The following is a 26089-nucleotide window of genomic DNA, read 5'->3' as shown; positions in this document are numbered from 1 at the left end:
AATAACAACCGATGTAAAGTTAGACAAAAGTTTTCTTCTGACGTTTTTTCTTTGAAATCTTTAAAAAATTATTCCAATAGTATTTTGCTAAGGCATTATACCAATAGTATCTTGCTAAAGCATTTTACCAATAGTATCTTGCAATGTTGTAGGGCAATCACAACCAGAGACGCAAAATAACTTATGAAAAGTAGACCAAATGTGGTTTTTAAATCAATGAACCCGATGTAGTTAACTTCCGTGGCCGAGACCATGTTCTTCATCTCTTCCATAGTCACTGGAAACATTAATTTTTCTTGCCTATTCTGCAGACAGCCACTTTCAGATAATGCTATAATGCTGTCATGGGAAACATTACTTATATTAATCAAAAATATACAGATTTATACCGTCTGGTATGATAAAGGTAATACAGAAGAAGGTGCAAAGAAAAATCATTTGTATACTAATTTAAAAATTTCTGCCTTTTCAGAAGTTACTAAGTCGGTGAAAATGACCAACTTTTCATGCAGTTTCACGCTGGATTTTATGCAGTTTAACATTGCGTGAGAGAACTACCCATGCCTAAAGGGGTATAGCTCTGCATGTTAGAACTGTCCTCTTAAGTTCTCTCAAGGTGGAACCTTGCTATGAATATGGCGCTATTCGCGAATAAATCAAACACTCTTAAAGGTGTCATGCGACACTCTGAAAGGTGTTATACGACACTCTGAAAGGTGTTATACGACACTCTGAAAGGTGTTATGCGTCACTTAGAAACGTGTTATGCTACACTCTTAAAAACGTTATTTAAACTCGGAAAGGTGCTATTCTACACCTTTTAAGGAATTGCACAACACTCATATGAGAGTAAAAATTTACTTTTAGTTCGATATAAGAAATAAAATGGTGTTAAACTACACCTCTATTGCACCATTTTATTCTTATCTTTAACACCAATTGCTCAAATAAGTGTTATTAAACCCTTTCAGGGGTGTCAATGATCACCCGTAACGGTGTCAAATTTGGACCCATATAAACTACTTTTAAAGGTGTTAAAGCACACCCCATTTTCTTAGAGTGTACATTAACCGACTTAAAATGTAACTATCAGCCTAGTCTATCCTATTGCTCTCAAGGCTGCAAAGCGGAGTTAGCAACTGAAGTAGGATAAGAGTCGGATTTCCGCTGTAAGTTCCAACTAGACCATAAACCGACGAATCTACCTCGAACCGACTCAAACGTGGAAGAAGCTTCATTATAACGAAATTTGAAATGTTTAGTATTGATCGGTAGGTAGTCGGATATGCCGACCTCTCGACCCTTGTTGTTAATTTGATAAAAACCCATGTTAGTTGGTATGGAGTTAAGCAGCCGACCTAATGCTTTCTTACACCAACCGACATAAAATGTAACTATCAGCCAACTCTATTTGTTTGTTCTCACGTCCGACTTCAAAGCGGAGCTATAACTAAAGTTGGATAAGAGTCGGACTTTAGTTGTAAGTGCCGACTAGATCATAAAACCTTTGCCTAGAAACACTGAGAAAGGAAATACTATGTTTATTCAAAAATAATTAACTCTTATTAACTCATTAAGTTTTAACTTTCAAACACTGCATTATAAACTAAAAGAATCCCTCGAATATAAATGTACTTTAATAACCACGATTATCTTTTTGGTCCGAAAACCAAAATTCAAACATACTTAATGACCTAGATGTGGCTATTTTGGCCATCTTGTAATGAAAAACTTCTACGTCCGTTCTATAAGCTATATTCTTTCCCTGCGTGTTAATTCTTTTTCATGCGAGAAATCCATTGCAAAACAACATAATCGTTAGTACTTCAGCGGATCGATTCTCCATGATAAAGTTTAACTCGCTCTTGTATATTATTTATTCATAAGACTTAGTTGAAATGTAATAAATAACAATCACGCAGTCAGCTTTAAAAAAATCCACAGACGATTGAACATTGAAATTAGGTTTCATCTGTTATGATACTAAGAAATTTTAATAATCCATAGTATGTTTTTTTTGGCCTAGATATGGTGTTGATGTGCAAGTGATAACCTAGGTACACGTACAATGAAGTCATTACAATTATGCTTAGTTTCTGATTTCGTGATATCAGAAGGGAATAAGAGAGAAGGGAGACATTAGGGTCTGCTATGGTAACAAGAGTCCGACCAACCTCAAGAAAACCGCGAAAACTTTGCGCAAGTACACAGCTTTTAACCAATTTACTGCAAATATAGTTCTTTAAGTTCTCCGAGTCCTCGGTATCAGGCGGCCTATTTGTCTGCTAGATTTTCATTCTCCAAAGGCTTAGGGCTGTCGATGTTTCGTTCTTGTGTAATTATAACCTCAGGTATGTATTTTATTGAAACTAATTTTTATTTTTTAAAATTAATTCAGAATAATTAGTTTTCATCTATTTATTACCTTCAAATTATCTGATTTTGGTATGTTCTCAATTCCCGTGCATCTAAATTAATTGCACCGCTTGATTTTGTTTATCAACATGAAATTCGGCCATTTTTATCTCCTTCAATGTAAAGTTGTAAACAAAACTACTTTTTATACGTCAACCGAGACGTCACCTTCTTATCTGACGTCACAGCTAAGACAAAAGTTAGATAGCCAATCAGTGAAGGGTAGTTGATTTGAGGTTAGTAAGACTGTTGTTACGAGTGTAAAGCATTATGGAGATATAAAGTGTGTCCCTTCTCTCTTATTCCCTTCTGGTGATATATATTTAAATTTTGATATCAATATTTTGACTGCACGAACTGTTATTGATTTTGCATTTTTTGTTGATTTCTTAATGTAGTTATATATTTGGTTGTTTTGCTTAGATTTAATAATTTAAGTCTTATTTCATGATTTATTCTTTGATTTTCGGATTTACATTTTAAGATTTGCAAAGTTTTTTCAGTTTCATTTCTCCAGTTTTCGTTCTTTTAATGATGGCTTTCCAGAATGACGGAGGTCTCATTAGTAGCCATCGGTACTAAACTTTAACCCTGAATCGATAAGCATGATTTGGACAGTTGAAATATGATGATGAGAATGCAAATAATATAACTGAAGAACGATAACTCCAGGGTACTTCGTAAATCGGTCAGGCGGATGTAGTTTACGACAGCCGCCGAGTCCTTCACCATCAATTCTTGCATCTTCACAGGAAACCTGATTTTATCTAGCCATATTTGAAAGCAACCACTTTCCCACAAGGCCATAATCCTATCATAAAAATAATTTTATATCACAAAAGTTACTATAAATGTCCGTAAGGGTAGAAGCAAGGGTACTGGGAGAGCTCAGGAGTCAATGAGACTCATACTTACACCCAGTTAAACTGTCCTTGACAAGTGAAGTTTTTTCGAAATGCAATGGCTGTATTCATTGCAAGAAGCGGTTCTCCTACTGCTTGAATTTTAGACGGGGGGTACCCGTTCTTGAGTAATGTAAGCTCCATACGAAGCTTAGCGCGAGCCGTGGTAATGCGTCTGGCGTAGATGTCCGCGTAATCCGTAGGTGTGAGTGGTCTAATCTCACTCACTCGACGAAAAATGTCTCCATATGGTTTCGAAGGCTGGATGTAATAGCAATAGCACAATTGCATTGACACGAAGCCTAATTATTAAACTTAAAAATTCAGTTACCATTTTTGCAAGGTTATTTATGAAAGAATGGTGTTCAGGAATGACAAATTTCATGGTTCCCAATCCGAGAAGTGATGCTAAGTCGTCTAGAGAATTTATACTCTGTTCGCTTGAGACGCTAGCTGAAGCTTTCAGTGCATTTCCATAGTAAACAGTTAAGATTGTGCAAGTCATTACCCATGAAATTACGATTAATGACGCCGGTTGTTTAATGTTCTTAATATCAACACCTGAAATTAATAATACTTTCTATATCGAAACAAAATTTGGTATTTTATAAATTTTGAAGTACTTTGTCTTGCCGTAATTCCAAAGACAAGCATAAAACCATGAAGTTTACTCTTTATTTCAGCACCCGAAAAGAAATAAATGAGCATCAAAACCAGAATTGCACCAGCCAGTACTGCTATCCAAACCTAAAAATAAAAATTAACTATATTTTCAATCAACGTGTTTACTAATAGGTGTTAGACTTACATTAAATTGAAATGGGCTCAGAAAGAAAAGGGGTGGCTTAGTTGAAACATCTTTAACACCAACAAAAACGTTCAACGTGTCCATGATATATGGTACACTGAAGTCAACTACTGATCTTCTTTCCTTCGTCACAGAAAGTCCTGACAAGGCAAAATCGGCTTTCTACCAGAGAAAATTTCAAAAATGAAACATCTAATTAATTTTTCTATTGCTTACTTTGGAACTTATATGTCCGACAGCACCAGTCCACGTATTGTTTGGTAACATTCTGCCAAAATGGGGAAATTTCGTCTCGTGAAGATCGTACCTGTAAATATATGAAATCAAGAACCCATATAACAGCGAATATTCAAAAATAGACTGTAGTACCATCGCCCAGGGTTTCTTATACTGTTTAAGGTTTAAAAATAGCCAAAATACTTTACGTAAAATTTATGGTTTTGGCAAGGCTGTTTAAAAGATTTGCTTCAATTCCGCTGATAATTGGTTCACCGTTAGGTAATCGTCCACATACTTGAAGGTAATGGCTCTGAAGTAAAAAGAATAGAATTTAATATTTATTAAATTATGATGAAGCAAAATAAATCGCAATATTACCTTCATAAAAGTTAGTTTAAATCTTCTTCCAGAACAACTAAAATCATTCCTTTCGGTCATCATAAAAACATTGAAATCTACCTGGGTTTAATTTCTATATCAATATAATACAAAATATTCCTAATTCAGGTGATATTGTTGTACGTATTCCAAACAGCGAACTTATAATAATGTTCAATATCTTCGTTGAAGCTAGTCATAGAAGGTTCACGGGTAGTTGAGCGGTTTTCAAAGAGCGTTTTGGAATAAAGCGGTTCCCAAAACAGCGGTTTGCAAAACCGCGTGGAACCAAAACCGCGGTTGCTGTTTCCGCGTTTCTCAATACATCGCCATATCCCAAAACAGCGGTTGCTGTTTCCGCCCGAACTGTGATTGATAGGGCGGGAAATCTCTATTATATTAAGTATATAGAACAAAGAACAATATTATGCAAAAAGGAGTAATGTTATATCGGAAGTAAATATAAAATATATTTTTTTTTGGAAAAGGCATATTATTTTGGGAAGTCAATGAAGATAAACAAAAATATTTTGGAAAAGGCGTACGAAACAACGCTCAAGATATAAACGCTGTAATCAAAATGCGCTTAAACGAGAAATGGCTATAATGGCAAACGCGTTTATGAAAAAGCCGTTTTGGACAATGCTGTTTTGATAACACGCGCAATCGATAGCATACCGTCATGGTATGGCGTGTCAAAGTCACATTTATTCGAGAGAAAACTCGGGCAAATCAATTTTAATCTTGAAATGAACCATTTTCCTTCCAAATAATGGAAACAAAGTTAAAGGGTATGAGAAGCTTCGTTTGAAAAACCTATGATTTATATAGCAAAAGATAGAATTAATTACTGCGAATTCAAAAATATCAAGCTTTTAATTCTCCGATTTCTAGTTATTTGGCAATATGCATTTGAAAATGCTTCATATGAAATTATTTAAAATCCACTTTTTAAAGTTTTTAAGAAAGGCTACAACGTTTTCTTGTTTTTGACGTCACACACGTGAGATGGCGCCACTCTCTCCGCTATCAAAGCATGGACAGAGCTCGAGACGCGTATAGCTCGCGCGTATTGGTTTCCCGCGCTTTTTTCCTCAACGTCATAGTGATGTCATAAACCAAGCGAACAAGCTGACAAGACAAAATAATTTATATATCGAAACTGAGTTTTCGTGATTTTCCAATGGATTTTATAAATAGAAACTTTGGTTCAATTATATTAAAAACTTTATATTTTGAAAGTAGAGACTTGAAAGTGTAATATAATACCACTTTCGTGCTAAAATATGATACGAAATTGTAAATTCCCATTCCCTTTAACTCCAGAATATAAATTAAGCTTAGTGGACTTTCGCGCAAAACAAACAACACCCTTCACTTTCACGCGGCAAATTACGGGCGAGAGAACCCAGGGAATATACAATCTTAACCATTAAAAGTTCGCCTATATACACTGAGGAATACAAGACGTCATTAAAGTATTGAAATCTTTTTGAAGCATTGAAAATTTATTTTTTGGGGTTTAAATTCAATATCAATATCATACAAAATATTTTAAATTCCGACATTATTTTCGTACGTATTCCTAACCACAAACTAATAATAATATTCAATATCTTTGTTATAGCTAGCTATTCGTAGAACACGAATGGCGTGTAAAAGTCACATTTTCTCAAGAGAGAGAACTCGATAAAGTCAACCTTAATCGTGAACAGAAACTTTACCCTCCCAATAAATTGGAACAAAGTTAACTCTAGTATATAGATTATATATCATACATTCATAAAACTTAGTGGACTTTCGCGCAAACATAAATTACCCTTCACTTTCATGCGAAAAATAACGGTCAAGAGAACCGTGGGAACACAATACTTTACCATTAAAACTTTTGCCTAGAAACACTGAGAAAGTCAAGACCATATAAATTCAGATATAAGTAACCCTTGTTAATTCAGCTGTAATTAACCCTTATTAATTCTGATATAATTAACCCTTATTAATTCCGATATAAATAACCCTTATTAATTCCGATATAATTAACCCTTATTAATTCCGATATAATTAACCCTCATTAATTCTGATATAATTAACCCTTATTAATTCTGATATAATTAACCCTTATTAATTCTGATATAATTAACCCTTATTAATTCTGATATAATTAACACTTATTAATTCTGATATAATTAACCCTTATTAATTCCGATATAAATATCCCTTATTAATTCCGATATAATTAACCCTTATTAATTCTGATATAATTAACCCTTATTAATTCTGATATAATTAACCCTTATTAATTCTGATATAATTAACCCTTATTAATTCTGATATAATTAACCCTTATTAATTCTGATATAATTAACCCTTATTAATTCTGATATAATTAACCCTTATTAATTCTGATATAATTAACCCTTATTAATTCTGATATAATTAACACTTATTAATTCTGATATAATTAACCCTTATTAATTCTGATATAATTAACCCTTATTAATTCTGATATAATTAACCCTTATTAATTCTGATATAATTAACCCTTATTAATTCTGATATAATTAACCCTTATTAATTCTGATATAATTAACCCTTATTAATTCTGATATAATTAACCCTTATTAATCTATTGAGTTTTAACTTTCAAATAATGCATTATGAACTAAAAATAATCCCTCAAATTAAAAGTACTTTAAAGGCCGGGAAACGGCGAAAAGGGTTCTTGTCAAACTGAAAACCGTGCATCGAACTAACAATGGGCGACCGTGCTTCAAACTTTTAAGGGGTTCTTGTCAAACTGAAAGCCGTGCAAAGCGGTTCTTGTCAAACTGAAGATAAACAATGGACAGTCTCGTAAATTTTGTTTCCCCGACTTTTTGTATCCCCCAAAATTCAAACACACTCAATGACCTACAATTAGGAGCAAAAGAGCATGTCCAGAAAATAAGTTGAACGTGTGAGCCAGAAACACTATTTTTCTGCAATTTACCCTAAAATTATGCTTGTAGAAACATGGTTTAGGTATGATCTGTGACATTGACGAGGAAAAACAGTCACAATTTGTGGCGCTTGCTTCGGAAAATTTGAAACAAGGAACCTTTGGGTAACCGCGAAGCTTAACTTTTTCCCGATTACAGAAATTCAGATCAGAGCATTTATTTATTCGCGTTTAGATATTTTTGGTAATTTCCGACCGATAATACCGACACGCATTTGTTATGATTCTGTTCAACCTAAAGTTTGCTACTACTTTCCTTGAGTTTATCTTCTAAGGTTAGTAAAAGCAAATTTTCTTTTCGTCGAAGCTTTTTGTGCAAGAAAGCTTCAAAATTTTAAGCCCTTAAAGGCAAGGCTGAAACGGTTTCGGGAGAATTGAATTAATTACAACCATAAAGATAACCTTCCCGTTTAGTTTACTAGTTAAATAGTGTTCGAAACATTCTCTTTTGAAAATAATCGCTGGACTCTGATGACATATGAACCGATGTAAAGTTAGACAAAAGTTTTCTTCTGACGTTTTTTTCTTTCAAATGAAGTTTATAGGATCATTCTTATAGTATTTTGCTAAATCATTATACCAATAGTATTTTGCGATGTTCTAGCGCAATCACAACCAGAGACGTAAAATAACTTATGAAAAGTAGACCAAATGTGGTTTTTAAATCAATGAACCCGATGTATTTAACTTCCGTGGCCGAGACCATGTTCTTCATCTTTTCCATAGTCACTGGAAACATTCATTTTTCTTGCCACTTCTGCAGACAGCCACTTTCAGATAATGCTATAAATGATAACCTTCCCTTTTAGTTCACTATTTAAATAGTTTTCAAAACCTTCTCTTTTAAAAATAATCTCTGGACTTCTGATGAAATAAGAACCGATGTGAAATTTGACAAAGTTTTCTTCTGACTTTTATTTCTTTCAAATGAAGTTCAAAGCACTATACCAAATGTATCTTAGTTGCAGGGGTATCACGACCAGAGACGCAAAATGACTTGTAAAGAGTGGACCAAATGTGGTTTCTAAATTAATAAACCCGATGTAGCTTATTTCCGTTGCCGAATCCTTGTCCTTCTCTTGCATAGTCACAGGGGACATCAGCAAGCTGGATATTGTTTACGACTGCTGCCATATCATTGACTTGTGCTTTCATCATCACGGAAAACATTAGCTCTGATTAGCTCTTTTCTCCGTACTCGGTTAAAGAAACAATTCTAGTAAATTATGTTCAGTATTAAATCGCTTAAATCGTGCTATACAGTATATAGTTATGCAATAGCTCGTCTACGTCAATAACCAAATAAAGTTTAATCATTAGTAACGTTCCAAAGTCATCACGATCAACAACGCAAAATAAATTATCAAGAGTAATATAAATGTGCTTTGTAGATCAATTAATTGTATATAGTTCACAACCGTAGTGGAGTGCTTTTCATTCAATTCTTGCATTTTCACGGGAAACATTAATGTATCTTGCCACAACTGTAGACAACCGCTTTCGGATAGAGCCGTGATTCTACCAACAAAAAGAGTAATATATCAAACGAGTCCGTAGTTCAATAACATAAGACCTCCGGAAACAAAAGCGATAAAGACCACGATAGTGACATCACTTTTGGTATCTCTTACTCACGGGATTCCCCCCCCGTTGCTTCTGGACTAGAGTTTTCTAAACTCAACCTTCACTTACACCCAGTTAAATGATGCTTGACAAGTGAAATTCCTTCGAAATCCAATGGCTGTGCTTAAAGCCATGATTGGCTCATTCACTGCACGAATTTTAGACGGTGGATATCCATCGTTAAGTAATCGAACCTTCATTTTAATCGAACAGTCTAATGTGGTTATGTGTCTGGCATAGATATCAGAGTGATCCGTTGCTCTCTTTGGTCTAATCTCACTTGCTCGACGAAAGATATCTCCATGTGGTGTCGGAGGCTGCGTGAATTAAAAACGATCCACATTGAAGTATTTCTCATTGAAATTAACACTAATTATCAGAGCACCTACCATTTTTGCAACATATTCTAAGGCAGCAGTGTTTTCTGGGATGAACACTTTCATTTTTCCCAATCTAAGAACTGAGGCTAAATCGTCCAGGGTATTAATTTTAGATTCAGCTTGAACACTCGTGGAGGCTTTTAGCACATTTCCATAGAAAATATTCAAAATCGTACAGGTGATCAGCCATAAGATTATCACTAATGAAGCTGGTTGTTTAATATTATTCACATTTACACCTGAAATTATTGAAAATTTTTCTCTTGTGGGTAAGCTATAAACTAACGATAACGAAAACTCCGGCCACAACAACTACTACGGCTCGGGTCAAACTAAGAGTCTATCGTATACTACGATGTGGCTAAAAAACAAGTGCATTTTTTGTGGAATGTAGTCTCTTGTATGTACTGAGGAAAAATGGTTATAATGATAAAAATTGTTTTTCCACTTTTATTGTTGATTGTGGGAAGTGTATTTAATAATATTTCGAACCGGGAATACGACACGTTCATATACAAACGACGTACTACATTTCAGTTCAGCATTGCCTAAATAGATGCTTTCATTTTAAAGTCTCTCCTTTAAGCGTCAAACAATTAAAACACAAATTCATATACATTGGGGTTCTTCTATGACGCATCAAGATTCGAGCTATCCTCTGTTCGAGTGATCCCAAGTTGAACGTCTTAAAACCAGCGTTGAGAATGTCGATGGTTTGGTCATGTCCTCCTGATAGTTTCTTAAGAGAACCTTTTACGGTCCGGACGGTCCTTTCAGCTTGGCCGTTAGATTGTGGATGATATGGTGACGTGTTTGATTCCATTCATTTTAGTGAATTCCTTGAATTGGTGACTTGAAAAACACGTTGCATTATCAGTGACAAGTGTGCGTATGATTCCAAATCGAGCCATCTTTGTGCGCAGGGATCGAATTACGCAATCAGTCGATGTAGTGGCGACGACGTCGACCTCAATCCACTTTGTAAATGCGTCTACGGTTATTAATAGAAACTTGTTTTCAATTGGACCGGCAAAGTCGCAATGCACCCTGCTGCAAGGTGTTTTAGCATTGGGCCATGGTACGAAGGTTTTCGAAGGTTCTGGTGCTAAGGCTTGACAGGTTTCACACTGTTTGGTATAGTCCGTGATGTCGTCATCGATCTTCGGCCACCAATACATGGAACGAGCCAACGATTTCATTCGCACGATTCCCTGATGCGTTTCATGGAGTAGCTCCAATATCCTTAATCTCATTTCCTTTGGAATGATGACCCGTTGTCCGATCATGAGAACATCATGCATCGTTGATAATTCTTGTCGACGAGCGTAATATGGTTTTGCCTCGGTTGAGTCTCGATCTTCTTGATTCCAGCCGTTGATTACGTTCGATTTAATTCTTGAAAGCAGTTTGTCGTTCTCCGTTGCGCGTCTTATGTCCGCGACGGTTATTGGACTTTTATCTAACTTCTGGATCAATAGTACGTATTCAGTTGGCAAGGGTGTTTCGTCGAGATCTACTGGAAGCGGCAAACGACTCAGCGCGTCGGCGTTTGAGTGCTGTGTTCCTTTCTTATATTCGATCGTATAGTCGTATGCGGATAGAACCAATGACCATCTTTGGATACGTGCAGCGGACATCTGTGGTATGGGCTTGCTCTCGGACAGGAGGCTAACCAGCGGCTGATGATCGGTTATGAGTTTAAAGCGGCGACCCAACAAGTAGTCTCTGAATTTTGTTACACCATAGACTAGGGACAAGGCTTCCTTCTCTAGTTGAGAGTAGTTCTTCTCTGCCGTTGAAATAGTTCTTGACGCAAACGATATGGGGCGCTCTTCTCCTTCGATAACATTTGAAAGGACAACTCTGATGCCCACGGGAGACGCATCACAAGCGAGCCTTATCTCCTTGGTGGGATCAAAGTGTACCAAAAAGTTTGAAGAAAGAAGGAACTCCTTGGCTTTCTTGAACGTGTTGCGCTCCAGATTGTCCCATCTCCATTTTGTCGATTTTTCAAGTAGTTGATATAAAGGTGATAACTTCGTGGCGTAGTTAGGTATGAATTTGGAATAATAATTTAGAAGTCCCAGGAATGAGCGTAGTTCCTCGACGTTTTGAGGTTCAGGAGCATCGGATATTGCTGCAGTTTTGGTCGGTAATGGATGAAGTCCTTGGCCGTCCAAATGATGTCCCAAGAAGTCTATGGAGGCTTTCGCGAACTGGTACTTCTCACGCCTTAATTTCAAGCCGGCGTCTTTCATGACACGGAGTAGGGAGTCTAATTTTCTCTGATGGTCGGCTTCATCGATTCCTCCCAACAGAATATCGTCTTGAAAAGGTGTGACGCTGTCTTCATTCTGCAATAACGTTTCCATATGTTTTTGGAAAATTGCAGACGCCGATGAAATTCCATACGGTAAGAAATTATATTGGAATAATCCTTTTTGTGTGTTGATGACAACCAAGTCCTTGGACGATTCTTCGAGTTCCAGTTGACTATACCCGTCTCTCATGTCGAGTCTGGTAAATATTTTGCATCCGGATAATTTGGCGAAGATGTCCTCTGCTTTAGGTAGAGGGTATTTCTCAGTTTCTATTTGCCGATTTGCCGTGACCTTGAAGTCTCCACAGATCCTAACGTTGCCGTTTGGCTTCAGAACCGGAACTATGGGTGCCGCAGACTTGTCGAATGGTACTGGAGATATGATTCCCGTTTCTTCCAACCGCCGCAATTCCTTGTCGACTTTTTCCTTGTAGGCATAAGGAACGGACCACGCTTTATAGAACTTCGGCTCCACGTTAGACTTTCTATGTAGTAGAACTTTGACCCCTCTCAAACATCCATTTTTCTTCATGTCGAAAACTTCTTCGTGTTCACCTAGGATCACTTGTAGGGTCTTCACCGGATCCGAGATTCGTAGAACTGCATTCGCCTGAGGTAATCCTTTTTGGATAATCGAGAGAGAAGATGACATCCATGACCTTCCGCATTATGTTGGTCCACTTCCCTTTTATATTACTATCGGGAGTACGTCCTCGTGCGAGCGATATGTGACTTTGACTTCGCTGGCGCCAACGACCTCTATGTTGTGGCCCGAGAATGATGTCAGTCGAACGTCCGAGGCGGTTATGTTCTTCGTTTCAATTACCCCTTCGGCTTCATGGCTTGAAATCAGCGAGAACGCGGAGCCAGTGTCGACCTCCAGTGTGACCTGCTTTCCGTTGATTACGCAGTCAACTCTGTATGGATCCGACGATCTTTCGTTCTTTAGCTGAGCGGGAATGTAGAACACGTCCTCGGACTGCCTCGCCAGTTGCGTTGTGGTGTTTGGAATAAAGAACACTTCGTACTCTTTAGATTCTTGAGATTTCGTTTCTTCAGCTTCTATGTACTTCATCTTATCGTTCCCTTTTTGCTGTTTACTATAACAGGCTCTGGAAATGTGACCCTTCTTTCCGCATGCGTCACAGGTCGAGTTTACGTATGGACATTTGGCTGCTAAATGTTCTTGTGCTCCACATCGGTAGCGTTTATTTCGAGCTTCTTCAGTGGCTTGCTTCGAGGCTGAGACTTGTTTCCCTTTTCTGTTTGGACGTCTCTTCTTTGACAGTACGGATATGGCATGCACTTTCTCAGTGGAGTCTCCGTTTTGTTGATTCCTCATTGTACTGACGTTCTGGACTGCTTGTTCCATGGCTTGGGCAATTGACATGGCCTTGACGAGAGTTAATTTTTCTTCTGACAATAGCCTTTTCTGTAGCGAGTCTTCCTTGCACCCGCATACTAGCCTATCTCTTAGCATGTTGTCCAGAGTGGTCCCGTAATTACAAAATTTGCTCATGCGACGAAGTTCGGAAACGTACTTCGCTATTGTCTCTCCTGGCCTACGATCCCGTGAATTGAATTTAAATCGTTCGACGATCTCAGATGGAACCGGGTTGAAGTAGTCCATCAGCGCTTTATCCAATTCATCGTAACCTTTGTCGGTGGGTTTAGCTGGTCCCACGATGTTCCTGAGTGTTGCGTACGTAACTGAGCCAATGACTGTCAGCAAGGTCGCTCTCTTCTTTGCCTCATCATTGATATCGTTTGCGATGAAGTACTGCTCTAGCCTCTCCGAATACAGTGTCCACGAATCCGTTTGCTCGTCGAAGGGACTGAATTGTGCGGCAAAAGACATGATGCTACTGGCAGTCTTCGTGACAGCAAGATATCTTCTAATGAATTGATGACGTAGAACTATCGATGGGATCTCGCCTCCGTCGCCAATTTGTTGTGTACTACACTACAATGATTACGACTAGGTCGGTGTATAAAACTGAAGTTTATTATTTACATGGCTAAAAAGGTTTAAGTCTAGAGACCCGCGTTATACAATCGTCCGTCCAGAAGTGCCTCGCAAACATTATCTGTTACAGTTTATATACATGTTGCTTATCTTATCAGTAGTCTACTTTGGTCTAAAAACTAATGTTTTTTATAGATAAACATAACATCACAAAGTCTATTTTGTAAGCACTCTCATCCTATAATGCACAGCGTGCTATATAAAGGTAGTCAAATTGAAATTTTACGACACGCTATACATTTAAAGGTAGTCAAATTAACATTTTACGTCTGAGCAAGCGACAACTTATCGACTAGCTTAACCTTTTCCAAAGTTAAAACTCTCGTGAAAATTAAACACTACAAAATTTTAACTTGACCACCTTGTTTTTTATTAGCACTAGGGGAATCGCCAGACATGTGCCACTTTTCGATCAAGGTTTGATGACACCTAAAGCCCCATTTCCAATCAAGCTTTTCTAGTTGCTTTTCTTAGGAGCCAGAAAGCCTATTGTCACTATAAAACGCGCGGCTCTCAAATTATTTCGCGCGAACCTGATCTCTGATTGAGAAGCGCCTGTTTGAAAAGTTTGAATTAAGAAAAGTCCAAAAGAGAGGCATGCTTATGATGCTAATGTTTTGACGTTGTAAATTAATAATCTAATAACGGATAACGTTTCCTGAGTTTTTTTTTAATGATTTTGCCATATTTTAACAAATCAAATAATTAAAAAATGTTTGTGCAGTCAAAAGCATCAAGCTCGTTCTCGCGTTTGAATATCGTGAACTACGAGTGAAGTTTCTTCAAAAACGTTTTGTTGGCCATTCTCAGTAAGAACGGAATCTCAGAGTTTGTGATCATCAAAAGTGTTAGTTCAGCATTCGTCAACCTATCTTTACGAGAAAATTTCTAACGAGTAATACTTATACTTAATAATGAATCTGGCGATCGTTTTCCCATCAGTGAGAGATTAGCATCGGTTACTTCAAGGAGGAGCTGCACTAATCACTCACTACTCATCAATGGCCCCTTAATGTATACTAACAATTTGTTTCCCAAACGACCTGGAAGCCGATCTTATTACCAACCGTTTTGATGTCCATGTTTTCTATTTCGCACAAACAACACTTTCATGGTCACCCGAGGTCTCAATTCTAATATTAACTTCACACACAGGATAGATATGAATATTTTCAAAATGAAAAAATACCTTGTTTCACAGCAATGCCATAAACGACCATAAAACTGCTCAATTTCAAGGGCGACTTATGACGAATGGTAAAGCATATGCACAATAGAATGAAAATCGTAATTGCACAAGTTACTTCTACTAGCCAAACCTAAAATATAAAAAATAATTATTTCAGGTAGTCATGAAGTAAATTCATGCATACATTAACTTTAAATGGACTCAGGAATAAGACTTCTGATCTAGTTCGGTTTTCAACACCCACGAAAAATATCAAAGTGTCGTGAATATAAGGGACACTGAAATCAATAACAGTTCTTCTTCCCCGAGTAACGGAAAGTGCAGAAAGGCCGAAATCGACTTTCTACGAGAGATTTGTATGTTATTAGAGTGTTGCTTTACTAAATTTTTGTACAATTACTTACTTCAGAAGCCAGACGTCCAACAACTCCAGTCCAAGATTTATTTGGCAACATTTTCCCATACTGACCAGACTCAGTCTCGTGAAGATCGTACCTTTGAAAAGATTCATTTCATACCTTAAACATCTGACGTCTAATAATTGACAGAAACATCTTACGTAAAGTTAAGTGTGCTGGCGAGACTGTTTAAAAGATTGGATTCAATTCCATTTAGAATTGGGTCACCGTTAGGTAATCGGTTAATAACTTGAAGGTAAAGAGTCTAATATAAAATAAAATTTCCTTACGTATAAGGACTCGTCGAACTGAAGCAATTTTGGTTACTATACCTGCATAAAAGTTAGTTTGAGTCTTAGCCCTGAACAAGTGCAATCCTTCATTTCCGTCTTATATAAATGCATTAAAATAGGTGTAGTTGGCAAAAAAAGTCATATTGGGTGGAACTTGATTTAGAGCAATATTCAACCGAACCATCACAAAACAAATGCAATATACCTCAAATAGTCGGGCCGAAAATCGGGAACATAATATTTAATTTGCCGCATCAGTTATTTCATGGTAAATATAAAATGTACGATATAGTGGCTCCACCTGTAAGACGCGAAACTATTTGCTTCTACGCGAATGTTTGGCCCAACTTCCAGTTTACAACCTTTTATTGCGTAATTAAAGTTTTTAACATATTAAAGTGGATTCTTAAATCTGGGCAATTTAAACGCTGGCTCATGACAGAATTAATTCCCCAAATGCAAGAAAATCGCCAATTACTCAAGTCAGTTCCACTACACAAATCTGAAACATTAAAAAAAAATTCATAAAGTTAGTCGTGAAGTAAATTTTCACTTACATTCCCACACTATGGGTTAACTCTGATACGTCAGTGAGTTGCCCCTCGACGCGCTAAAGTGCTAAAATGATTAGCTGTATCCCTTAAGAGTGAGTAGCCTCGTGATAGCCTGAAATCAATCTTAATTTCTTCAGTTAACTATTACCACATTCCAATGAATCTAATCATTTCTTCAATCTCTCTTCATATTAAGGAGCAATTTATCATGTATACAATGTAAAATTTTGTATATATTCATGGACCGGATGGAATACAAAATCACGATTTGGTTGAAACCAGGAATACAGATTTATTCTTCATGGAATTTTCAAGAGGCTAGATACCCCATACTAATATCTGATTGACTGTAAGGGGAAGGGGTTTAAATCTTTCTAAAACTGCCCGCTCCTCCATCCACGCGTTTCACTGGCTTTTCCCATATAAAAGACAACCATCAACCCTGGGTCTGCTCGTTCAGCACACCCGTAAGTACGGGCGAAAAGAATTCGTTTACATTTGGGCTCGGCTCTCATAGGAGGCGGGAGTGGCGGCGCAGATCCTAAGCTATGCCAATACACATTATTTAATTCAAGCAGAAAGGTCTAGAAAATGACCTGTTGAAGAAATCGATGTATTCCTGGTAGTAGTACGAATGCTAACTCGTTGCAGCCATAGGACTTTGGTAGTAGAAAAAGCGTTACATTCGTTCATTCCTATTTTGGGATCCATTTAAATCCTACCTTAGTAAAAGGGGTGGGCTTCAGACGGCTCCTCCCATAAACATCTTCATGGTGGAGGATTTTATGATGTAGAAGGCTAGTGGGGGAGTTAAGATGATTGGGTAAGCCGACGTATGACGTTTCGTAGGAGGGGTTTTTCACTTACTGTCGTGTCCCTATACCATCTGAAACCTTCAAAAGCTATTGCAACGTTAACTGTACTTTCCGTAAACCGTTCTCTATTTTCTTATTCTCTTGGGTTTATAACCAGAATAATGCAATTTTAAGAAATCTTGAACCTTGACGCAATTAATTTAATTGCAGTTCTTTGACCACTTATTGCGCAGCCTTAAACGCGTAGAATCAATACTTCTGGCAAAATAATAAAGCCAAGATTAAAAGCTTTACTAACGTAAAAGTTTAACATACATGTACATGTTTTTGTACGGGTCTTTTTACCCTTTCTACAATTGGATTCTGCTAAGTAGACGCCATTATGGTGGGTCGATTTTTCAGTTAAAGCTAGATAAACGTAAGGTGAATAATCTCGTTATAGAGTTAATGGCAAGAAAATAGGTTACATTTAATGGTTTAAGCGTTTCTTACAATCCAATCTTAAAGCTTAAAGAGGAAAATTAGCTATCATCTAAATAAAAATCATAACTTCTCATAAATATTGAAATTTTAACCCATGGCTGTTGATAATTAATTTTCTAAATTAGAATGAGTTCTGCTACGTCATGGAGTTATTAAAAGGTTTTATATATTTCAAAACATTAGCTCGGAGGCTTTAGGACCGTCGACTCTCTTCATCCGCTATTCGGTTTACTGATTAAATTATTACCCTCAATGTTTTGCACAAATTAAATCGGGGGGAGGGGGGGAGGGCATCTATGAAACTCATCATCTTATAGATTATTTCCAAGACCTTTCATTAATTGTGCAAATCAAAATCCAATATGATGGTGTATGTCCATTTTTTGAAACATCTACTATCCTGAAAAAAAAATTCCCACTTTCGAAGTCTGGCTCGTAACAAGCTGGTGATGGCTGTTCAGAGTTTTTTCATTGCATAAGGGTAAATTCAAACCTAAATGAAGTTGGGAAACCTAAATATTAGCTCTCTGAGTGGAGACCTGCTTTTCACCTGAATATGCAGCTATAAAATGTGCCAAAATTAACAACATTATTTATTCAAGCCTTATTAAGAACTCTAATGACAACTTGATTTGCATGTAAAAACTATGCTCTCGTTACAACTACACATATTCTTAGTTATCCATCATTATTGCTAACGTTCGTCCATACTAAAGGTAAATTATCTTGAAAAAGAGAATTACACGCACCAACGAATGGAAGCAGTTGCAAAGATGTCTGGCCAACGAATGGAAGCATTTGCAAAGATGTCTGGCGACTTAACTGCGGTCATAACTCTTGATTCTATTAAAGTACAAATATTTTTCATTTAAATATGTATTTAACTTTAGGCTCACTCTGAACCCTTAAAAGACCTTTTCACAGAAGACACGAAACAACATCAAATTTAATCCTATTTATCCGAGGCACAGGCTAGGATCAATAGGATTAAATTTGATTATGTCCGAACCGATGTAACATCAATAGAAGGAAGGAAATTAAAGATTGCCTTTGAATGCGCTTAGAAACGTTTTGATTACTCTATGTATAAATGTATTAAAGCAAAATTAAATTGTCAACACATCATTTGAAATACATACATAGAAAGATTTTCTAATTCTATAGTCACCGAAATCAACAACTAAATAACCCTGAAAACTAGAAACTAACCTTCAAATCCTGTTTTAATTTTGTTCAAGAAGCAACTGCAAGAAACAGTGTTTATAATTAGCTTCAGTTTTGTTTACACTTAATTTCGGATGCGTTTTGAATCGCTTTAAACCGGTTTATCATGTAAGTGTGAACATTTACATTTTTTATTAAATTAGGATATCAAAATATAAGGAAAAGCTCATTTGGAAAGATCTTAAGACTGTGTTTATTACGTTCCAAGTAGTTACGTGGATTTCGCAGAATATAGAGAAGAATTTTGAAAGCAAAAGGGAAAAGCAAGTATATACTTTGCTTGTGGCCCTGTAAGTAGCAGGTAAATCAGTCAGGCTGATATGGTTTACGACAGCTTCCAAGTCCTTCACCATCAATTCTTGTATCTTCACAGCAAAATTTATTTTATCTAGCCTTATTTGTAAACAACCACTTTTCCACAAGGTCATAATGCTATCATAAAAAGAATTTTACATCACAAACGTTAATTTTAAATGATCGTAATTCTCAGAAAGTTAGGGCAAAAGCTCCATACGAAGCCAAGAGTCGGCTGTGGTAATGGGTAACAGCGATGCTTCACTTTTTCGGGGTCACTTTACATTTAATAGTTAAAACGTTTCTTTCAAACCAACCTTAAAACGGTATGTTCCCATTTTCCCCAATCCCATAATCCCCAAAAGGAATATTTCGCCGAAAAGATTTTTTTCCCGTTTCGCCCAAGCCCGGAAATTGAGATATAATTTTAGCCTATAGAAATAAACAAGACGGCCCAAGGGCTCGTAATAGTAGCCATATCGTAAGAGTGAATAGCCCCTCTATACCTTACCCTAATGAGTGAATAGCGCTATCTTTTTCAATGCTTAAATGATTTACCGTGCATAAAATCAGAGTGAATAGCCCCTCGATTCCCTACTCTAAACAGTGATTAAATTATAACCGTATAAATTTACTTATGCTGTAATTCTAATATTCCGGCGAATCGAAGAACAGATAGTTTTTAGTGATAATCCCCTCGATGAGTTTACAACATAGACTTATGCCGTTGCACACTTATCGCATCTTATACATTTCTAACAAGGACTTATGCCCAGAAACTTTTGAAAGAGAAAGTTTAGTTATAGTGATTACGCATTTTAGTGATTATCCCCTCGAATTACCTTTAGCAATGCTAAAATGATCAAACGCATAACGCTCATTTAAAACTATGTTAGCTCTATCTAAACCCACATTTGAATTAACCGCCAAAACGTTCCAGTCAAACATAACATAAATGACGATAGCTACCGAACGAGAACGAAACGGGGAAAATCGTTATCTATTTAATTAGCATATACATAAAAAGAAAATAAATATAAAAACCCCAAACATACAAATTCATAAGTATCCGACCCCACAGATAAAAATTCAAAAGTTTCCGACCCCACAGATAAAAATTCAAAAGTTTCCGACCCCACAGATTAAGAGGTACCCCACCCCACATCACCCCGACATTTTAGAGATAAGAATAAATAAAAAAAAACTCGGAGTTTCTATCAAGTCTCTATGGTTCAGTTGGTAGAATGTCTGCCTATTGCTCCAGCGACCCGGGTTCGATTCCCGGGTCTGACCTGGAAAATTTTAATTAAAATGAAATCTCTAACCGAGCCCAGTAACCCCTACGGGTGGGTTGTGGTAATATAAAGTTCCTTTTAAGCTAAAATCTGACGATAACGAAGCGACAACCCCGGCCACTACTACTACTATTACTACTACTATTACTACTACTACGACGGCTCGGGTCAAACTAAGAGCTGAAAAAATTTTAATTAAAATTAAATCTCTAACCGAGCCCAGTAACCTTTACGGGTGGGTTGTGGTAATATAAAGTTCCTTTTAAGCTAAAATCTGACGATAACGAAGCGACAACCCCGGCCACTACTACTACTACTACGACGGCTCGGGTCAAACTAAGAGCCTATCGTATACTACGATATGGCTAAAAAGACCTAGAAAAAATTAGCCTTGTTGATTTGGGTTAGGTTAGGTTGGGTTGGGTTAGGTTGGGTTGCGCTAGGTTGGGTTGGGCTAGGTTGGGTTAGGTTAGGTTAGGTTAGGTTTGGTTGGGTAGTAATCGTTCAGTTTGCTTTTATTGCGTTACTTTAGATACACAGCGAAATACGCTCCGAGTTTAATAAAGCAGTGGAAGGCACGCATCGAGAGGATATTGTAAGGGAAATTAATAGCCAATGTTTCTGTTTTGGGGGAAAAATATTTTGGGACAAATGAGTTTGGGAGAAATGGGAATTGGGGAAACAGTTTTTGGGCGAAATGGGGGAGAATCCTTAAAACTTAAAGAGGAAAATTCGCCAAACCAGAACTTTTTTCTCATAAATATGGAAATTTTGATCCATGGTTCTTGATAATTATTTTTCTAAGTTAAAAAAGAGTACTGCTACGTCATGGATTTATTAAAAGGTTTTATTTAATTAAAAACTTTAACACAGTTGCTTTTAGATCTTGGTCCCTCTTCAGACGTTATTCGCTTTACAATAATTACCTTTCGCCATTACTAACCTTGATGTTTTTACATACGTTTTTTAACAGAAATACTACCCGTTTGGAAGCGTTTTGAATCGCTTTGAACCGATTTCTCATTTAAGCGTGAACATGACTATTTAAAAAAAAATTGGGGTATTTAGAGATAAGGAAAAGTGCATTGGCAACCGTTTTAAGAATGATCTTAAGGCTGTGTTTATTACGTTCCCAGAAGTTACGTGAATTTCGCCAGAAATTGAGAAGAATTTTAAAAGCAAAAGCAAGTATATACTGTGCTTGTGGCCCCGGTAAGTAGAAGCTAGGTCAACTTCTTTCTTTTGTATACTACATATTGAAATTCTCGTTTCTTTTTATAAAAATAGTAAATCCCGAGGTGTCTGTACGCCTGGTAAGTACGGTAGGATGTGGCTATTTTTATGAGCCCAGCCCTTGGACCATCTTGTTATGAAAAAATTGTAGGTCTTTACTATATGCTATATTCTTTCCCTGCACGTTAATTCTCTTTCGTGCGAGTAAACCTTTGCAAAACAACCTAATCGTTAAAACTTTAGCGCAGAAAGATTTAGAAGAAAAAAAATCCACGGATCGATTCTCCATGATAAAGTTTAAAGGCTTACCACAAACTCGCTCTTGTAAATTATTTATTCATAAGACTTAGCTGAACCTTAATAAATAACAATCACGCAGTCAGCGCTTAGAAAAATATCCACAGATGATTGAATATTGAAATTAGGTTACACCTGTTACGATACAAAGAATTTTTAATAATCCATAGTGTGTCCTTCGGCATATGGTTTTGATGTGCGATTGTGAGCCTAGCTACTACTGTGCTTAGTTTCTGGTTTCGTGATATATATTTAAATTTTGTAATCAATATTTTGATTCCAAGAACTGTTACTGATTTTGTATTTGTTGTTAATTTCTGTATGTAGGTTTTTGATTTCGTTATTTTGAATAGATTTAGTAATTTAATTCTTATTTCATGATTTATTCTCTCATTTTTGGATTAACATTTTTTCCAGTTTTCGTACTTTGAATGATGACTTTCCAGAATGACAGAGGTCTCATTAATAGCCACGGTTATTAAACTTTAACTCTGAATCGATTAGCATGATTTGGACAGTTGAAATATGATGATGAGAATGTAAATAATGTAACTGATGAACAATAACTCCAAGGTACTTCGTAAATCAGTGAGGCGGATGTAGTTTGCGACAGCCGCCGAGTCCTTCACCATCAATTCTTGCATCTTCACAGGAAACCTTATTTTATCTAGCCATATTTGTAAACAACCACTTTCCCACAAGGCCATAATCCTATAATAAAAATAATTTTATATCACGAACGTTCCCTTATAAGCCAGTAATTCACAGAAAATAAGAGTAGAAAACCTCATCTTATCTTGTCATATTTGTAAAAAACACCTTCCCACAAGCTCATAATTAACATAAAAATAATTTTACATCACAAAGTTGTTATAAATGTCTGTAATCTACAGACATAAAGGGTAGAAAACCTTTTTTAATCTAGCCAAACCACAAAAGTTTATAATCTACAGAGAGTAAGGGTAGAAGCGTGGATACTCTGAGTCAGTGGCATAGAGCCAAAAACATGTGAACTCTGAAGTCAACTTACACCCAGTTAAACTGTCCTTGACAAGTGAAGTTCTTTTGAAATGCAATGGCTGTATTCAATCCAAGAAGCGGTTCTGATACTGCTCGAATTTTAGACGGAGGGTACCCGTCCTTGAGTAATCTAAGCTCCATTCGAAGCCGAGAGTCAGCCGTGGTAATGCGTCTGGCGTAGATGTCCACGTAATCCGTTTCTCTCCTTGGTCTAATCTCACTCACTCGACGAAAAATGTCTCCATATGGTTTCGAAGGCTGAATGTAACAGCAATAGAGCAATTGCATGGACACGAATCCTAATTATCAAAATATAAAATTCAGTTACCATTTTTGCTATGTCATTTATGAGAGAATTGTGTTCAGGAATGAAAAATTTCATGGTTCCCAATCTGAGAAGTGATGCTAAGTCGTCTAGAGAATTTATACTCTGTTCGCTTGAGACGCTAGTTGAAGCTTTCAGTGCATTTCCGTAGTGAACAGTTAATATTGTGCAAGACATAACCCATGAAATTACGATTAATGACGCCGGTTGTTTAATCTTCTGTATATCAACACCTAAAATTAATAACACTTTCTATATCAAAACAAAATTTGGGATTATTTATAAAATTTGAAGTACATTGTCTCGCTGCAATTCCAAAGACAAGCATAAAACCGTGAAATTTACTCTTTATTTCAGCACCCGAAAAGATATAAATTAGCATCAAAACTAGAATTGCACCAGCCAGTACTGCTATCCAAACCTAAAAATAAAAATTAACTATATTTTTAATCAACGTGTTTACTAATAGTTGTTAGACTTACGTCAATTTGAAATGGGCTCAGAAAGAAAAGGGGTGGCTTAGTTGAAACATCTTTAACACCAACAAAGAAGCTCATAGTGTCCTTGATATATGGTACACTGAAGTCAACTACGGACCTTCTTTCCTTAGTCACAGTAAGTGCTGACAATGCAAAATCGGCTTTCTACCAGAGAAAATTTAAAAACATTAAACATCCAAAAGATAAGTTTTTTTTCAATTACTTACTTTGGAACTTATATGTCCGACAGCACCAGTCCACGTATTGTTTGGTAACATTCTGCCATAATGGGGAAATTTCGTCTCGTGAAGATCGTACCTGTAAGTATATGAAATCAAGAACCCATATAAAAGCGAACATTGAAAGATAGACTGTAGTGCCTTCGCCCAGTTATTCTTTCTGTTTAAGGTTTAAAAATAGCCAAAATACTTTACGTAAAGTTTATGGTTTTGGCAAGGCTCTTTAAAAGATTTGCTTCAATTCCACTGATAATTGGTTCACCTTTAGGTAATCGTCCACATATTTGAAAGTATTGACTCTGAAGCGTAACGAATACAATTTAATATCAAAAATTAATAAAATTATAATAAAAAAGCCCATTATTACTTTCATAAAAGTTAATTTAATTCTTCTTCCAGAACAACTAAAATCATTAATTTTGGACATCATAAAAGTATTTAAATCTATTTGGTTTTAATTTCAATATATTTCATACAAAATATTCCAAATCCAGATATTATTGTTGTACGTATTTCTAACAACGAACTAATAATAATGCATGGTTCAATATCTTTGTTGTAGCTAATCATAGAACACGAATGGCGTGTAAAAGTCACATTTATTCGAGAGAGAATTCGAGCAAATCAACCTTAATCGTGAACAGAAACTTTACCAGCCCAATAAATTGGAACAAAGTTAACTCTAGTATATAGATTATAGATTATATATTCATAAAGCTTGCGGATTTTCGCGCAAACATAAATTACCCTTCACTTTCACGCGAAAAATAACGGTCGAGAGAACCGTGGGAACACAGTCTTAACCATTAAAACCTTTGCCTAAGAAACCTTGAGAAAGAAATGACTATATAAAATAATTAACCCTTCACTGTAAAAAAGTGAGGTTCATCTTTGATTGCTTAGGCGTGCATAGCCCCGACACTGTGGTGGTACGCTTTAACATTCAAATTTGAATAAATTATTTGTGTTCAAATTTGAATCACTTCTTTGCGTTCAAATTTGAGTAACTTCTTTGCGTTCAAATTTGAACAGAACACTATTGTTCAAAATTAAACGCTCACGCATTCATATTTGAACGGTGCGTAAGAGGTTAGTATATCGTGTAAATTTAAGCACGAAACCGCTCAAATTAAATTGGAAAATTAAACGTTTAATATTGTATCTTTATGCATTCATTATTGAGCAACATCGGAGAGTTTGATCAAGCGTTCATATTCAATTGCTTACGTTCAAAATTAAGCAGTTCACCATTTAACAATACATGGTGGACAAAGCGTTTGATGAAGCATTGAAATTTGACGTTGAATTTTGAATAGCCTAGAGAAATTTGATTTCAAATTTCATCGCTGAATGCCTTATGGTAGGGCATACTATATTAAATATAGTAAACACACTGATAAGAAAGAAATCTAATGTGTTTAAAGCTTGTACATCTTCTGAGGGCGGGTGAATTTGAAACACATAAACTATAATCGTTGTGTTAAATAATAATTCAGTTGTATGAAGAAAGTCTGCACTTAAGGAAAGAGTTCATTATCAAGTTCTTTCCGATTATAACGTTGTAGCAATTATCAAAATATTTGAAGGCCTAAGGGAAAGGTGAAATACGCAATAATCCGTAACATTTCCTTTGATATTATTGTATAATGATGTTTATACAGGCAAATATATATTTATTTCAAGGTAAATAAGTAAATTATAGTAAATTGATGAGAAGTTATTTTATTTTTAATGAAAGCTTTGTTTGTAGTACAAATTTACAGCAGCGGAATCAAGTAAATTTAGGGCAGAATTAATTTTGTTTTGCTCACCTTTTGCGATTGAACAATTTAGTTCTCGTGTGAACGCCAATATCGCTCTCGTTTGAACGCCCATAATGCAC

The 26089-nt window shown here is 36.2% G+C and overlaps 5 protein-coding genes across 5 annotated transcripts; all 5 read right to left on the bottom strand.

The window, feature by feature from the left end:
• Positions 1 to 3000: 3000 nt before the first annotated feature.
• LOC149690079 (uncharacterized) lies at positions 3001 to 4426 on the bottom strand. Its single transcript, XM_089870471.1, has 5 exons — positions 4342 to 4426; positions 3941 to 4287; positions 3649 to 3878; positions 3331 to 3578; positions 3001 to 3226 (listed from the first exon to the last, which is right to left on the bottom strand). The coding sequence occupies exons 2-5, from the start codon at positions 4023 to 4025 to the stop codon at positions 3001 to 3003; spliced, it is 789 nt and encodes a 262-aa protein (XP_089726597.1). The 5' UTR covers positions 4026 to 4287; positions 4342 to 4426.
• An 8305-nt stretch (positions 4427 to 12731) lies between these two features.
• LOC149690078 (uncharacterized) lies at positions 12732 to 13901 on the bottom strand. Its single transcript, XM_089870470.1, has one exon. It carries the CDS (start codon positions 13899 to 13901, stop codon positions 12732 to 12734), a length of 1170 nt encoding a protein of 389 aa, XP_089726596.1.
• A 933-nt stretch (positions 13902 to 14834) lies between these two features.
• Positions 14835 to 16039, bottom strand: LOC149690077 (putative glutamate receptor). Its single transcript, XM_089870469.1, has 6 exons — positions 15989 to 16039; positions 15818 to 15921; positions 15663 to 15753; positions 15443 to 15601; positions 15259 to 15388; positions 14835 to 14941 (listed from the first exon to the last, which is right to left on the bottom strand). Exons 1-6 carry the CDS (start codon positions 16037 to 16039, stop codon positions 14835 to 14837), a joined length of 642 nt encoding a protein of 213 aa, XP_089726595.1.
• A 6544-nt stretch (positions 16040 to 22583) lies between these two features.
• LOC149690076 (uncharacterized) lies at positions 22584 to 23666 on the bottom strand. The gene is made up of 3 exons (XM_089870468.1): positions 23594 to 23666; positions 23175 to 23463; positions 22584 to 22855 (listed from the first exon to the last, which is right to left on the bottom strand). The coding sequence occupies exons 1-3, from the start codon at positions 23664 to 23666 to the stop codon at positions 22645 to 22647; spliced, it is 573 nt and encodes a 190-aa protein (XP_089726594.1). The 3' UTR covers positions 22584 to 22644.
• On the bottom strand, positions 23506 to 24634 carry LOC149690075 (glutamate receptor ionotropic, delta-1-like). The gene is made up of 5 exons (XM_089870467.1): positions 24575 to 24634; positions 24403 to 24506; positions 24196 to 24286; positions 23787 to 24133; positions 23506 to 23722 (listed from the first exon to the last, which is right to left on the bottom strand). The coding sequence occupies exons 1-4, from the start codon at positions 24632 to 24634 to the stop codon at positions 23936 to 23938; spliced, it is 453 nt and encodes a 150-aa protein (XP_089726593.1). The 3' UTR covers positions 23506 to 23722; positions 23787 to 23935.
• Between the last annotated feature and the right edge of the window lie 1455 nt (positions 24635 to 26089).

This window comes from Phalangium opilio, unplaced genomic scaffold (genome assembly GCF_054372755.1).
Source record: "Phalangium opilio isolate 3A_F unplaced genomic scaffold, DU_Popi_V2 ptg000031l_1, whole genome shotgun sequence".
Lineage (NCBI taxonomy): Eukaryota > Metazoa > Arthropoda > Arachnida > Opiliones > Phalangiidae > Phalangium > Phalangium opilio.
Note: the sequence above shows the minus strand (reverse complement) of the source record. Positions and strands in the feature narration are given on the sequence as shown.

Coding starts and splice junctions, on each gene's coding strand:
- LOC149690079 (XM_089870471.1), bottom strand. CDS start 4,025: ATGCTCATTTATTTCTTTTCGGGTGCTGAAATAAAGAGTAAACTTCAT. Junction 3,879..3,940: donor TGGAATTACGGCAAGACAAA/GTACTTCAAAAT, acceptor TATTAATTTCAG/GTGTTGATATTAAGAACATT. Junction 3,227..3,330: donor CAAGGACAGTTTAACTGGGT/GTAAGTATGAGT, acceptor TTTTTATGATAG/GATTATGGCCTTGTGGGAAA.
- LOC149690078 (XM_089870470.1), bottom strand. CDS start 13,901: ATGTCTTTTGCCGCACAATTCAGTCCCTTCGACGAGCAAACGGATTCG.
- LOC149690077 (XM_089870469.1), bottom strand. CDS start 16,039: ATGAAGGATTGCACTTGTTCAGGGCTAAGACTCAAACTAACTTTTATG. Junction 15,922..15,988: donor TCAAACTAACTTTTATGCAG/GTATAGTAACCA, acceptor ATTTTATATTAG/ACTCTTTACCTTCAAGTTAT. Junction 14,942..15,258: donor TGGCATTGCTGTGAAACAAG/GTATTTTTTCAT, acceptor TTTCTCGTAAAG/ATAGGTTGACGAATGCTGAA.
- LOC149690076 (XM_089870468.1), bottom strand. CDS start 23,666: ATGTCTTGCACAATATTAACTGTTCACTACGGAAATGCACTGAAAGCT. Junction 23,464..23,593: donor TAGCGTCTCAAGCGAACAGA/GTATAAATTCTC, acceptor TTTGATAATTAG/GATTCGTGTCCATGCAATTG. Junction 22,856..23,174: donor CAAGGACAGTTTAACTGGGT/GTAAGTTGACTT, acceptor TTTTTATTATAG/GATTATGGCCTTGTGGGAAA.
- LOC149690075 (XM_089870467.1), bottom strand. CDS start 24,634: ATGTCCAAAATTAATGATTTTAGTTGTTCTGGAAGAAGAATTAAATTA. Junction 24,287..24,402: donor GCCAAAACCATAAACTTTAC/GTAAAGTATTTT, acceptor ATATACTTACAG/GTACGATCTTCACGAGACGA. Junction 24,134..24,195: donor TCGGACATATAAGTTCCAAA/GTAAGTAATTGA, acceptor TTTCTCTGGTAG/AAAGCCGATTTTGCATTGTC.